Genomic DNA, 16,072 nt, shown 5'->3' with positions numbered 1-16,072 from the left:
CAAACATATTGCACAATTTTATGTGGTCGGACGTTTTCCTCGTCTTTTGAATCTTATGAAAGTGTGGTGAGTCTTCGTCTTGCTTCTACTGTTACGTGTAACGTCAAAATTGTCTCTCCCGTGAATTTATCTTTCCTGAAGTCACGCTGATAGTCTGATAACAGATACTCACTTTTCATTTTCATTCTCCTGTGTATTATTCTGATCTAGAATTTGGAGACTTGGTTAGTTTTATACACGATAATTAACGGGATGAACGTATAGGGTGACACACGGGAGACAGATGGTTTTTTTTAATAAAGAATACTCGGTCAATCTGAAAATTAATTTATGTTTATTGACATTAGATTAAAGCTTATTATCTGCTTTGCAATGTAAGGCAGACGTATTTTGTGAAGCATAATGTCGTCGAGGTGATGTTCATCATTTCGAATGCACGATTCAAGTCTCTTGTCCAAGTCTCGCATCACACGAACCAATGTCTCTGCAGGTATTGCAGCAATATCTTGAATGATAGCATTCTTCAACTGGTCTGGTTATAGACATGGCTCTTGACGTACCACCACAGAAAAAAGTCACACAGTGGTAAGTCTCGAGATATGGCAGGCCGTGGAACATTGCCAAAACATGAGATAGTCTGTCCAGGAAACGTGCGTCGAAAAACTGCCACTGAAGCGTTCGTGGTCTCTGATATAGCGCCATATCGCTGGTACCAAACATATTTGAAAGGAATTCTTCGTCTTCTCAGTTCACATTAGCACTGAAAATCGCTTGTATTCTGCAAGCAAAGTCTCCTGGTACAGAAAAATCAATTGGCTTCAGCTGTTGCACAACACGAAGTCTGTACGGATGGGATTTAAGTGTGTGCAAAATTGGTCTAATCGATTTACGATTCATTGTTAGCTGACTAGCATGACGTCCGGCTGAGCGTCCTGGGCTTCTGTCGCTTCCCTTATCCTTGTGACATTTTCTGGCGGCGTTCCACTGCGTTTGAAGAATATTTCAAGCATATGGATGTATAGGGCCGAATTAGCAGTGACTGCAGCCCCATTTTCTGCGAAAAAATACGGTCCAATAATGCCGAAAGAGCCAAGAGCACATTGGGCTGTGACTTTTTCAGAGTGTAAAGGACACTTGGTTAGGGATTTTCACCTGCCTCGAGATGACTGGGTGTTGGTGCTGTCCTCCTAATTTCATCATCATTCATGAAAGTGGCGATATTGAACTGAGCAAAGATTGGGAATTTGTACGCACACTGATAACTGCGCAGTTAAGCGCCCTACAAACCAAACATCATCATCATAATTATCAATAAGGTGTGAATGCTCAGGAGCCCAGGAATGCAGATCTCGGTTATTGACGATCCCGTTTAAATGAAAAAGAGCTTCATCGCTCATCAATAAAATCATATTAGCACTGAAAATCGCTTTCATTCTGCAAGCAAAGTCTCCTGGTACAGAAAAATCAATTGGCTTCAGCTGTTGCACAACACTAAGTCTGTACGGATGGGATTTAAGTGTGTGCAAAATTGGTGTAATCGATTCACGATTCATTGCTAGCTGACTAGCATGACGTCCGGTTGAGCGTCCTGGGCTTCTGTCGCTTCCCTTATCCTTGTGACATTTTCTGGCGCCGTTCCACTGCGTCTCGCGTATGAACTCTTCTTGTTCATTATGTTAACAGTTGATCCGAAATGTTCCACCCCTCTAAGGATTGTCTTACGCCTCGGAACAGCTCCGTGTCTACGAGACTGAATTGTGCACGGAGCATTCGCTTTGTAGCTGCAACAGACTCACCGCTACTAAGGAAACGGTCATACACGCACAAACTATGTTGCACTGCTCCACTGTAACTGAAATGGTTTATTGTGTGGAGAAGGACTACCTCCATCATGATCTTCTCCCACCACCGCCCTCTCAGCAGTTCAAAACCGCCTGTCTTCCGTGTGTCACCCTGTGTATCATAGCAGAACCAAAGAAGTTTCATTGTACGTAGATATGCAACGACTAATCACTTGAATGGTAAAGGTACTGTTAAGGAGCGCAGTGGTGAGACGTTCTGTGTTGTGTGTTGCAGCTCTGCGATCCTGGCGAGCATCCGGCGCAGCCAGGGCTCGATGGACGCCATGCTGCTGGACAGCGGCCAGCGCTCCACCTCGCCGACGCCCACTGCAGACAGGTAGGACATACGGTCTGGACTCGTCCTCTGTGCTGGTACTTCACTACAGATGCTACACTCATGCTCATAAATTAAGGATAATGCTGATACATGGTGAAACAACGCTCTGGTGGGAGGTTTGCGGATTTAAATCACCTCGGGGTATGACCATGCGGCGCATTTGACCTGCTGTCGTCGCACGGTGGCGCTGGCAGCAGTCCACATAAGCAGAGGTGTGTTGGTACATGTCAGAGTACGGTGCAGCGAGTAAGTGTGCAGATGTTTTCACACGTGCTAATGGTTACTAAGTCTTGAAAATGGCTCAAAGGTCACATATTGATGACGCTATGAGAGGTAGAATACTAGGGCGACTGGAGGCTGGTCAAACACTTGTCGTAGCACGGGCCCTCCGTGTGCCACTAAGTGTGGTCTCACGATTGTGGCAGCGATTGCAGCACAGAAAATATGTCCTGGTGCTACATTACGGGACACCCACAATGTACAACACCACAAGAAGACCGATATCTCACCGCAGACGCCCACGGAGTACTACAGGTAGCCTTGCTCGGGACCTTACCGCAGCCACTGGAACGATTGTCTCCAGACACTCAGTCTACAGACGACTGAGCAGACATGGTTTATTCGCCCAGAGACCTGCAAAGTGCATTCTACTGACCCCTGGTCACAGGAGAGCCCATGAAGCTTGGTATCAAGAACACAGTACATGGTCATTGGAACAGCGGTCCCAGGTTATGGTCACGGACGAGTCCAGAAATGGTCTGAACAGTGATTCTCGTCGGGTTTTCATCTGGCGTGAAGCAGGAACCAGGTACCATCCCCTTAATGTCTTAGAAAGGGACCTGTATGGAGGTCGTGGTTTGATGGTGTGGGGTGGCATTATGATTGGTGCACGTACATCCCTGTATGTCTTTGACAGAGGAATTTAACAGGTCAGGTGTATCGGGACGTCATTTTGCATCAGTATGTCCGCCTTTTCTGGGGTGCAGTGGGTCCCACCTTCCTCCTGATGGACAATAACGCACGGCCCCACCAAGCTGCCATCGTGGAGGAGTACCTTGATACAGAAGGTGTCAGGCGAATGGAGTGGCCTGCCTGTTCTCCACACCAAAACCCCATCCAGCACGTGTGGGATGCTCTCGGTCGACGTATCGCAGCGCGTCTTCAAACCCTTTTACACTTCAGCAGGTCCGACAGGCACTGGTGCAAGAATGGGAGGCTATACCCGTGCAGCTGCCTGACCACCTGATCCAGATTGTGCCGACCCGTTGTGCGGCCTGTGTACGCGTGCATGGTGATCATATCCCATATTGATGTAGGGGTACATGCGCATGAAACAGTGGCGTTTTTAGCACATGTGTTTCGGGACGGTTTTCTCAACTATCACTAATACCGTGGACTTACAGATCTGTGTCGTGCGTTCCCTATGTGCCTATGCTATTAGCGCCAGTTTTCTGTAGTGCAACGTTGTGTGGCACCACATTCTGCAATTATCCTTAATTTATGAGCATGAGTGCAGAATAGACGCTGTTATCAAAGCAGTTGAACACCTTGAACACTCTGACATCTTTCGCTTCAACACGTCAATCATCTGCATCTCATTATGAAACAGTTTGTTTGTTGAGCAATTTTTTTAACCTGGGCTTACAATGCCTGGCTAAGTTTCATCAGCAATGGATTAGAAGATGTCTCCTGCATTCGTACCCCTGAAACAGCCAGTCGATGCTCGAAATTGGTCAAGTTGACTGAGTCGGTAGGAAACAGGTAGTACGACAATGCATGCACATGATTACACGTTTGTCAGTTCGTGGTTCATCAGCAATTGCAGCGGTAAGTGGGACAATACGTGGGGCGACGTAAAATTACTTCGTCGTTAGGGAATATCTGAGACACAGGCTGAAGCAATGAAGGACTGATGGAATTTGTCAGGATTCATGTCACACATCTTCAGCTGATTTGATTAGCAATAAGTCATGGACGATTCATCTAACAGCGACGGTAAGCCAACAATTTGCAAATATCGAGTGTTCTGTTCTTCAGTTCATGCTGTATAGAGATGGAATTTCATACACGTGTCCAGACAAACACTGTAATTGAAAATTTTCTTGTGCCTGGTAATAATTACCAACAATCGAACCTCGCGGTAATAATAAAGATTTTCAAGACAGTTGACGTTGTGCAACATGATTTTTTACAAATCTGCATCTACAAGGATACTCTGCAAATCACATTTAAGTGTCTGACAGAGGGTTCATCGAACCACCTTCACAATTCTCTATTATTCCAATTTCGTATAGCGCGCGGAAAGAACGAATACCTATATCTTTCCGTACGAGCTCTATTTTATCGTAGTGATCGTTTCTTCTTATGTAGGTCGGTGTCAACAAAAATTTTCGTATTCGCAGGAGAAAGGAAATATTTGAAACTGCGGATCTCTATCTACAGGAAACGGATGGAACTGTTTTCACATTTTTATCAAAACTAGACATGATTGTCTCAATGGGAATTCCGCGATCGTTCATTAAATAAAATATGGCGTTTCAGTCATCGATCGCTATTCTTTATTTTCAATTACCGGTTTCGGGCTAGCTGCCCATCTTCAGATCATATATTGTAGTTACAGAGTAACTTGTCCGTACAGAACACTCGGTTCGCCGTCATATGACATATGACGACAATGTATGATCTGAACACGGGCAGTTAGCCCGAAACCGGTAATTGAAAGTAAAGAATAGCGATCGAAGACTGAAACGCCATATTTTACTGTTTTCACATTGTCTGTGGACGAAGTTCCCTGTAATTAAGACAATTCTCTAATGGCTCCACTTCGGGAGAAAAGAGACAGATAAGTCACGCCATACATCACAAGATTTCCATTAAAATTCTTACCAAGGGCATAGAAACTACAGTGCATTTTAATTAGACAAAGAAAAAAGCTAGTTGTGACAGTGAATATGATATGAATATGATACACTGGATTGTCTGGGAGACATGAACAATGATTCAACGGAGCGACGAACGTAAATTACCTCTTTGTGGCCTTTGACTCAATTTCAACAAAATCTGTACTACTAGTCCTTGAAGAAATAGGTTTAAAATGCTGTGTGTGTGTGTGTGTCTCAATGCAACAGCTCCCCTGGATCTCGTAAAGAATTGAAAGAGTACATGGAGTTTCATTTTACCAATACTATTTTAAATAGCCCCACATGAGATTTCCAGATGGTTAGAACGAAAAAAATGAAGGGGGAATACGTTTTAACAGGTCGTGGCTGAACCTCTTTCGTTTTCCTTACAATTTATCGCTGTCAATTTATCACTGTTTGCCTCTAAAGCTGATTAACTTGTGCAACTAATGGATAAATTTAATAGAGCAATTTTAAAATGAGGCCTCATAATTAATTATAATGAGAGCAAAATATTATATAGTCAATACAGAGAATAGAAAATGAAACAAATTAAAAGTTAAATCATGGAACCAGTTGGTGAAGTTCCGTATTTAGCTGAAGACAGTAACCAGCTCCACAGGAAAGGAAACAGAGATGTGAGTAAAATTGCTCTGGAGTCCCTCTACTAAAATAAACAAAAATTCAAAACTAAATTTCTGCTACGAGACTCTTACATGTTTTGACTTGTATCTGTGAAATATGAACTATTAATGCGAAAACCGTTCAAGACCTGAAGGTTTATCAGTGATTAGCGGTGAAATAGGTATTACAACTTGCTAGGAGAGAAAGAAAAGCTAATGAATGTATCATGGAACATTCTAGAAATTTCCGAACGTAAGCTGATATGAAATTCCTAGTTTATTTTCTTATTAAGAACCTCCTGCTGAAGTGTGTCTTCTTACTTGCTATTCATCTTGTTTAGTGAGCAATGACAATACAGCTCCCTTAGGGCTGCCCGTAATTACTTTCCGTCTATCGTTTTCGGCTCGTTAAGACTGAAGTATTTAGCTGTGTCTGATAGAGAGACGTCTTTCTGCTTCCGCATTTCGTAGCCTTGTACTATCAAGGCGCGACACTGCACAGCTATCGAACGCCTTTTCAAAGAACACGCTATCGACATATGTCCTGATCCATTTTCGTGTCATTTTTTTTTTTATCGAATATTCGTTGCAGAACACATTCCTGCCTGTACTGCTGACAGAAGACGTACGTGAATAAGCGAAACTGAAATTACGACACAACCTGTTAGTCTCTTGTAACATCGCAGAACAATTGATATCGATGAGTGATTTACGTTGCTATGTTAATGAGGTCATAAGTGAAAACAGACGGATGGTATCGACAGGTCAAATATCTGTATTTAAATTCATTTGCGAGAAACGTCGTTTACAGAACGGACGACAAATAATACGACTACGAAGATTCATAGGGAAATGAAAAGTTCGGTGAAATTAGAAACTCCGGAAGAAAATCGCTAATGGAAATAATTGTCGTTTCAAGTGGACATTATCCGAGAAACATTGTAACAGGGCGTGTCTTCTTCGTGGCGTCTCGTCTGGACAACGGCTGTTTACTCCGCTTGCCACAGAACTGCTCGTGAGTAACGATTTGCAACGGTCTGTAGTGGACATTTCATAACACGGTTTCTTATCTGGGACAAGCACCGGTTCCGTTTTCTGGGGTTTCGACTTTCAGTGTCGTTTTTAATCTCCTTTGCCCACTGCAGACACTCGAAAAGCGTGTGAAAGAGCTGCCGCTCGTTTCCTAAAAAGCGATTTGTACCCTACATCCAAATATACGTGATTGTCTGCTATTCAAAATAAAGTACTTGGAAGAGGGTTCAATGAACCACCTTCAACCTGTCTCTCTACCGTTCCACTCTCGAACGGCGCGCGGGAGAAACGAACACTTGAATGAAATTAATGATATAAATGCTCCCAAAACTTATTTTTCCTGGCCTTACCACGCGTCTTCATAGGATCAGCATGTTGTGCTGGCTATGGCAATGTTAGCAGTAGAGGCTGGCCACATGCCCTTTTTGTCGCCAACACGTCCCCAGGATGGAGTTTCACTGCACCTGTTCTTATCCCATGGGAAAGTGTTTGAACATTTTTGAAGTGTTTGTGAATCGTGTAACTCAGACGTGTCGTAGGTACCAGCCTAGTATTCATCTAGTTAGGATGAGGGAAACCGCCTAAAAACCACATCCAGGCTGGCCCCAACACCGGTCCTCGTCGTTAATCCTCCTGGCGAATTCGATCCATACCCGGCGCGCCTCCCCGAATCCCGGAAACGGCCTGCTAACGCGCGCGCGGCTGTGCTGGCAGGTAACTTCTCGAAATCCTTGCAAGAGGATATTTTAGAGAATGAACTCTCCATGACCATCAATGTGAAAAGCTGTAATGATCGCACGTAAGCAGTGGGTGGCTATAACAGATATAAGGTGAATGTTTTCCGTAAATCGTCTCGACATCTAAACCCCACCGATCATAAGTGTCCTGTTTTAAACCTGACACGTCACTGCTATTTGTTTGTCATGTCTGTGCGACTCCCTTGTCCACAGACTTCGTTAATACCTCGACTCGAATTCCAGATCCTCCATTGTGTGTCGTGTTGTGAGAGGACTTTCAGTTAGAATTGTTGTGCAATGATGAAGAAAGGAATGGAAATTATGGTTTAACTGTCACCTCGACTAAGATGTTTCCGGAAATGCACAGCCTGGAACTAACCAATGATAGGAAAAGGAATCGGTCGTACTCTTTTGAAAGTAACCACTTCAGCTGTTAGTTCATCTTTATGTGTTTCCATTTCAAATTTAAGCCAAATTTGCCTCCCGCTCTATAAAAAGCCTAGATATTATAAAATTGTTATCCAACTCGTATGCTAACCCTTGTCTAAACAAAACCTAATCAGAAATGAACTGTAATTGTTCTCAGTACAACTTGCCTTTATATTAAATGCGCGATGGAAGTAAAACAATTATCTGGCCCTAATCAAAATTTCCACTTACCTCGCGTCTTGACAACACTGTCGCAGATTTCTCGAAAGCACAACAGCAAACAGCAAGCAGGCAGCGGCTAAACTAGGTTTCTGTTTCTAAATACACATTCAAACGGCTGCACGTGCTAATGCGTAACAACAAACTGTAGGGTGGGGGCAGTAACTATTCCTATGAAATAATATTCTAAGACAGCTATTTTAGAATGAAGTATATATTCGAAAACACAGAATAATACTGCATGATATCTTCCCACATAACATTGGTCTGAACAATACTATGGTTAAGAAAGTGATCAATGATTTAAAAAGGGTACGAAGTTTACAGAGAATTTATATAAAAACCAAGCAGCTTAATCAGTTGATATGTTAATGCATGATTTTGGAAAGTGATGTGGTCTTTCTCGTCGCTCTGAGCATGTGAACAAAGTTAAATACTTGACAATAATCACTCCGACAAACTAGTTGCGCATTGCTGGAATTTACCTCATACTTCTTCTTTCTAAAAACTAACATTATTCAAAATTTATATTCTTTCCGCCTTTAAACATGTACACTATATTCATCCTTTCTGTACTTACCAATAACTCTTTCTTCATGTAACACACACAATCACAAACCAACAGAGCACTACTGAATACGTCCGTCACGTACCACACTTCAATTAACACTGTATCAGACTGCGCAGAGGCAAAGACAGTATCAAAACAAGACCAAAGATTGTTTTACAGTAACGTAACTTGCTCTATCTCTGATGAGCACATCGGAAACTTACTGAAATTAAATTCCAACCTTAGAAAATGTTAGCTTTAATCAATTTAGGGAAGGCAAGGAATACGCAAATTTGGAGGTTCAGGTGGGATTTGAGCCCCACTCCTCCTGGACAGGACTTCAGTGCGTTAAATTCCATATGACCTCTCGCAGAATGTGAAAGAGAAAGTAGTAAGACAAATTTTACGAGAATAGAAAAATTAAATAATTATTAAAAATAATTATTAAAAAAAAGGACATGACGTACCTTAAATGTCGGACATTCGCCTGAGATTTAGCGTGATACGAACTACGTTGAATAGGAACATATGTTATACTCCAATTGATGTGCAGTGCATTACAGGTTGTGTTATCTGTATGTGTTAGATGAAGGTGTATACTACTGCACAGTCTACTTACTATTTATGTTGACTATGTCGTAGTTAAATGGCTCAGGAAATTTCTTACAAATTTACGAAGTTAATATCATAATTAAATAATCACACTTCCAGCAGATATTAATTTATTTTAGTTAAATGAGAGTACGATTTTGTTGTGGCTGTATACGGTTACAGAAGTAGTATAATAGTAAAACCAACGGAAAAATACTCCTATCAGAGCACAAACAAGGCGAATATGCTCCTGAAAAGTGCGGTAAAAGCTGCTTCATTCAACCGTCATCAGCACCTTTAAAATCTTTCCCAAATTTTTTTGGCATGCAGTCATATTCGTCCTTTTTTTAATATGCAGCTCACCTGTCGTTCCCATAAGCTCCGCTAACTGTAACTCTACCACACCCCCTAGTCGACTGCTGCGGGTCGTTCATACCTATCGACTCTCACTTGCTCATTCTCAGTCACTCACTCAGCCCAACTCGTTGTCATCCTCTCTTTGTGTCTCAGTAACTGTCACTGTTCCCTGTCTCACAGCCACAGTCTCCGTCGTTTTGGCCTACTACTACAGTCTCCTGTCACTGTCACTCTCACTCTCTCTCACTGCTATCACCTCATTCCTTCCTCCCCACTGCTGTTCTCTCTTCTCACTGTCACTACCTCTCTCTTCCCCGTTGTCATTGTCATAGACTCTCTCTCTCTCTCTCTCATTGTCACTGGCTCTCTTTATTCCTCTCCCATGGCACTGCCTCCTTCACTCTTTACGTAGCACTATTCTATCACTGCCAATTATGTTCCGTTGCCACTGTGTCCCCGTCTTTCTCTCACTCTGACATTGTCTCCTGCGCTCTTTCTATACCCCAACCACTGTTTTCTCTTTTCCAGTATTTATTACTTTTCCGTTTCTTCCCCACTGCCACTGTCTCCTTCTCTTCCAGCATAAAAAAGAGCGAATATGTTCGCATGCCCAAAATTTATCGAACATTTTTAAAGGCGCAGAGGAAGACAGAATTTGGCGTTAGTCATTTAAACAAGAGCGTATTCTCCTTTTTGTGCTCCGAAGCGAGCATTTTCCCGCCTGTTCCCTTCTTTTGCCTGCAAAAGTAGGACATGTCACTCACATGAAAAGAAGTTTAAGGGAAATTAAAATTTTGGTACTTAACTCATGTGAAGTGGAAGTAACGGAAAACTTTACGTCTCAGACCGGATTTTATGTGCCCAGAAATTTTCCATATTCTTCCGAGAATCCATCTGATGATAACGGTGATACTTTACAGCATATCCTCCATGCGAAGCCACTTTATAAACTATACTTTCTCCTCACAGTGGATTTCACGTTCGTATTTTACGTGTCAAGTAGGATAACTGTGAACCTCTGCGTATCGGAAACAGAAAAGATATAAAGGAAATTTTCAAGGCTGCTTGAGAAAGGGATCTTCGGAACATATCGTAAAAATTTTAACCATTTGCTGTGTATAGCCGTCTTGTATTCCTCGGCTCGGTTTTGGTACGCGAATATACTAAAAAATCATTTTTGGGGTTTTTCTAAGGAACCGCCCATGAACTAACAGTATGTCCATAGGGCCCTAAAGGTCAACCGTACAGCACATCAAATGCAAAAAGAACCACCAGATTTACTCCATATAGCTAAGCAGGAGGAAGAGTGTATTATTCATACTTTGATCATGTACTTAGTGTTGTGACAGTAAGACTATTCTTCTGTTGGGAACACAAATAGTCCCTATCTCAAGGCTGACGCTCGCGTACCGATTTATTACGAGCCTAGACACTCCTTAACAAGCAGTCAACTGAAAATGTGTAATACAAGATGTGTAATACACTTTGGTATGAGGCAGATGCATAAGATAACCTGTTTCTTCTTCACCAGAGCGAATTGTTACGTTAACTATCGCCGAAGTTGCCTTGTTATATGTACCCATAGTTAGTCCTCTTGCTGAATGAAAAGAAGACTGGCACACATATTACAAAATCGGTAGAAAATACACTTCTTTTGCACTGTCGCGTTTCATCTCATTGAGAGGGCACGAATATTCTGATCACCACGACCTAGATTTATACCCATTGGTCCTTCCCGATAAATGAAGTACACTGATAAGCCAAAACGTCCTGAACACCTGCTTAATAGAATGGTGGTCCACTTCTGGAAAGCAATACAGCAGTTAATCTGCGTGACATAGATTCGACGAGTCCTTGGTAGGTTTATGGAGGAATGTGGCACCATATGTTTGCACAAGCAACAATTCCCGTAAATTATAGTATAGTGTTTTGTGGGTGGGGAGTTGACGTCCTATAGCGTATCAGATGTGTCATATCGGGTCAAGATGAGGCAAATTTGATAGCCAAGGCATCAGCACGAGTTTCCTATCATGTTCCTCAAATTACGGTGGCACGATTGTGGCCTTGTCACGTACGTTGAGGAAGAAATCGTGTATGAAGAGATGGAAATGGTCCGCAGTAATGCTGACAGTGTCCGTAGCTGTCATAGTGCCACAGATTGCATGGAACTACAGAAGCAACACACGAACAGCCGATCAGCTTCACATGTTTCCGAGACGTTCCTTTGAAGACGCTGAGCAATAACCATCTGTCAGTTTTTTAAAGTCACTTATGTCATGGAATCTCACTTTGTTTCACTTATTCGGAAAGTAAGTGACGATCGGTAGCGAAATGGAAACCACAGTGAAAATCCGATGACGTTTTGCACAGGTGTGTTCGGCAGTGTCTCTAGTACGCCCGCCGATCACGTCACGTCGGTTCTTTTCAGTTCTGAGCACACAGGGAGCACATAAAGATACCTTGTCTCCCGCCAAGTACGAGGGTCTGGTGAGAAATTTCGTCTGAAGCTATGAAGTCAACAATACATAACTGTTGTGAGCTTTCTTATTCAAGACAATTGAAGGGCTTATTTCAATAGTGTTACAAGTCCATTTTTGTTCATTGTGAGATACAGAGTCCTAACGTTAAATGAGCGCTGAAAAAACTGCAGCTGAGATACCAGAAATATTCAAGCATATGGCTTCTTGCTAGAGATGAATTTTCTATCTGTTTGTTTGGATCACTAATTTCAGAACCATTATAGGCAGAAAAGTGGAGGTAATGGACTTGTAGCACTATAAAAATAAGCCCTTCAATTCTCAGCCGCATTCTGCAGAGGCAATGAACATACCACTATGGGGGTGGTTGATCACCCACAATACAGCCCGTAATTGTCTCCCTCTGAGTTTCAGCTCTGTTCACATGAATCGCTGGCTATGAAGCCAACATTTTTGGCACAGACAAAGAGCTGTAGGCCAGCGTAGAGAATTGTCGGAAAGCACTGGCGGTTGCCTTCTGCAACGAGGATATTTGAAAGTTGATACAACGCTACGACAAACGTCTAAGTCGGATCGGCGAATAACGAGATAAGTAGCTCGAAGTTGTAGCTAAATGTTGCAAATAAAACAGTTTTGATTTTCATTGTCGTTTCCATTTCGAGACCTACCGTTCGTTGGTTTCCGAATAGCCCTCGTATATAATTTCCTTCCAGGGTCACGTGTCCACAGTATCACCAAGCGGTATTTAATCTCGCGGTGAGCAATGATCATAATGTTATGACTCATCACTGTATCCATTTATCACTGAAAGTGATACGTTCTTCGCGGAACCTCATCACTATCGGTAATGGCCATTAACGTCTCAGAAAATGGATGCCTCTTTCAGTGGAGGCAGAGTTTTCATTTTGTGTAGTTGTTATACATTCATGCTGATAAATTAAGGATAATGCTGGTACACGGTAAAACAACGCTCTCGTGGGCGGTTTGCAGGTTTAAATCACTTCGGGGTATGACCATGCGGTGCATTTGACTTGCGGTCGTCGCACGGTGGCGCTGGAGGCAGTCCACATAAGCAGAGGTGTGTTGGTACGGTGCAGTTAGTAAGTGTGCAGACGTTTTCAGACGTGCTAATGGTGACTCTGTGTTGAAAATGGCTCAAATAACACATATTGATGACGTTACGAGGGGTAGAATACTAGGGCGACTGGAGGCTGGTCAAACACAGCAGGTCGTGGCCCTTCGTGTGCCACAAAGTGTGATCTCAAGATTATAGCAACGATTACAGCAGACAGGAAACGTGTCCAGGCGCCACAGTACTGGACATCCACTGTGTACAACACCACAAGAAGACAAATATCTTACCATCAGTGCCCGCAGACGGCCACGGAGTACTGCAGGTAGCCTTGCTCGGCACCTTACAGCAGCCTCTGGAACAGTTGTCTCCAGACACACAGTCTACAGACGACTGAACAGACATGATTTATTCGCCAGGAGACCTGCAAGGTGCATTCTACTGACCGCTGGTCATGGGAGAGCCCGTAAACCCTGGTCTCAAAAACACAGTACGTGGTCATTGGAACATCGGTCCCAGGTTATGTTCACGGACGAGTCCAGATATGGTCTGAACAGTGATTCTCGTCGGGTTTTCATGTGGCGTGAACCAGGAACCAAATACCAGCCCCTTAATGTCATTGAAAGGGACCTGCATGGTCGTGGTTTGATGGTGTGGGATGGGATTATGATTGGTGTATGTACGCCCCCGAACGTCTTTGACAGAGGAACTGTAACAGTCAGGTGTATCAGGAGTCATGTTGCACCAGTATGTCCGCCTTCTCAGAGGTGCAGTGGGTCCCACCTTCCTCCTGACGGATGATAACGCACGGCCCCATCGAGCTTCCGTCGTGGAGGAGTACCTTGAAACATATCAGGCGAATGGAGTGGCCTGCCTGTTCTCCACACGTAAACCCCATCGAGCACGTCTGGGATGCTCTCGGTGGACGTATCGCTGCACGTCTTCAAACTCCTACGACACTTCGGGAGCTCCGACAGGCACTGGTGCATGAATGGGAGGCTATACCCCAGGAGCTGATGGCCAACTCGTTGTGCGGCCTGTGTACGTGTGCAAGGTGATCATATCCCATATCGATGTAGGGGTACATGCGCAGGAAACAGTGGCGTTTTGTAGCACATGTGTTTCCGTACGGTTTTCTCAACTTATCATCAATACCGCGGACTTACAGATCTGTGTCGTGTGTGTTCCCCATGTGCCTATGCTATTAGCGCCAGTTTTGTGTAGTGCTACGTTGTGTGACATCACACTCTGCAATTATCCCTAATTTATGAGCATGAGTGTATTTTTATTCCCTCCAAAATTTCTTTCAGTGGCCGACGAGCGTGCTTGCATCAAATGTTGGTGAAAATATGGGCTTGTGAAACCGTCCATTTATTTGGAATTCGCTGGGCCCATGACTTTACATCGCTATGTGATATGACTATCCCATTCGACGTGTGCTGATTTCAGACGACCGGATTCGCCCTTGGCCGCGGCGCTGACGTCATCGCAGACGTCTGAGTCCGGCACGGTGTCGCTGTGTGCGTCTCGCACGCAGCTGGCCAGGCCGCGGCGGGCTCGCGCCACCAGCGGCCAGTGGAAGTTCGTCGTCAACGTGGGCGAGTACACCCAGACGCTGCGACTCGACCTCTGCCTGTGAGTAGTCGGCCGAGCGTACTTCGTCACGTCCCTCCATCTAACTGCATTACGTCGAACCATAATATGATTTTTGTATGTACAAAGGCGTCTGCATCTTATTACGTGTCACCAATTGAAGCAAATTTGGCATTAGCTCCACGTATAGCATCTCGCTTGGATATAGAAAGATTTATCAATTGCAAGAGATGAGCTGCCCGACGCAGAAAAGTAGCACTCCAGTCTCCGACGACGCTGGGCTCTCGCAGGCGACGATATTTCGTGGTGAAATCTTTTCCAACGCTGTTATACCTGCCGACTGCCGCTGTCCACTTGAAAGAGTGCAACTGGAACCCATTTCTGACCTCCATCTACATTACTTTTCATCAGTGCCAGGTTGAATTTAATTTCATGACAAATAGCGGAACCACGTAATAATTGATTATGCTTATGATGTTGAAACTGACTGCGGAATTACTACGTAGCAGTTACGTATAAGCAATGATTCAGTGGGCCGTTGCTTGTCGTCAAATTAAGTTTGACTTCGCACTTACATAGATAAAGATGAGAACTGGGTTACCATAGCAGCCATTTGCATGAAGGAGAGCAACGTGGCAGGTATAGCTGCACTGGTGACTCGCACTATCGTCGCCTGTGAAACACTAAAGTAGCTCGAGACTGGCCGTACTGTGCGTCCACCAGTACAGCTCTCGCAGCTGATGAACATTTGTGTGTTTGTCCGATGCGTATGTGTAATTAAAGTCCATATTTTCTGATTTAATCTAAAGGATGTGGAGATGTTGCCAATTTTTTTTCAATGGGTGATTCTACGTTTCTGACAGACATCTACATTCCAAATTGGAGCATCAGAATACCAAACGCTCACCACAGTAACAACCTCCTGAAAAAGCAAGTTAGAACATTGGATACGCAACCGTCAGGGTTGCACAAATACCTACTCGGCGGCAGCACATGCCAAACAAATACACATACCACTCAAATTCTCTTGCATTCCACAACTCTATACATGTCAGAATGAACGGACACAGTGTTCAGTCCAACTGCGATATAACTAATCGTTCAGAGGCTTTAATGACTTTCGACGCATGAAACGTATCAATGGGAACACGTGAAAATTTGTGGCGGACCAGGTCTCGAACCCCGATTTTCCGTTTTAGGAGAGTGGTCGCATTAACAGTTTCGGCCATCCGAGAGCGCTTTCCTTCCGACCCAAATTCCCAGCCTGTTAGTCACTGACACTTACCCATGAACCCCTTACTCGAAGTTCACATC

General features: G+C 43.7%; 1 protein-coding gene across 1 annotated transcript in view; it reads left to right on the top strand.

The window, feature by feature from the left end:
- LOC126419629 (uncharacterized) overlaps positions 1-16,072 on the top strand; it is a 182,520-nt gene that overhangs the window by 140,639 nt on the left and 25,809 nt on the right. The window contains exons 8-9 of the mRNA XM_050086817.1: positions 2,077-2,178; positions 14,615-14,800. Of these exons, the coding sequence (XP_049942774.1) occupies positions 2,077-2,178; positions 14,615-14,800 (288 nt within the window). The remainder of the gene's footprint in view (positions 1-2,076; positions 2,179-14,614; positions 14,801-16,072) is intronic.

Source organism: Schistocerca serialis, chromosome 9, assembly GCF_023864345.2.
Source record: "Schistocerca serialis cubense isolate TAMUIC-IGC-003099 chromosome 9, iqSchSeri2.2, whole genome shotgun sequence".
In the NCBI taxonomy this organism is placed as follows: domain Eukaryota; kingdom Metazoa; phylum Arthropoda; class Insecta; order Orthoptera; family Acrididae; genus Schistocerca; species Schistocerca serialis.
The sequence above is the reverse complement of the archived record's forward strand: the minus strand, read 5'-3'. Positions and strand labels throughout refer to the sequence as shown.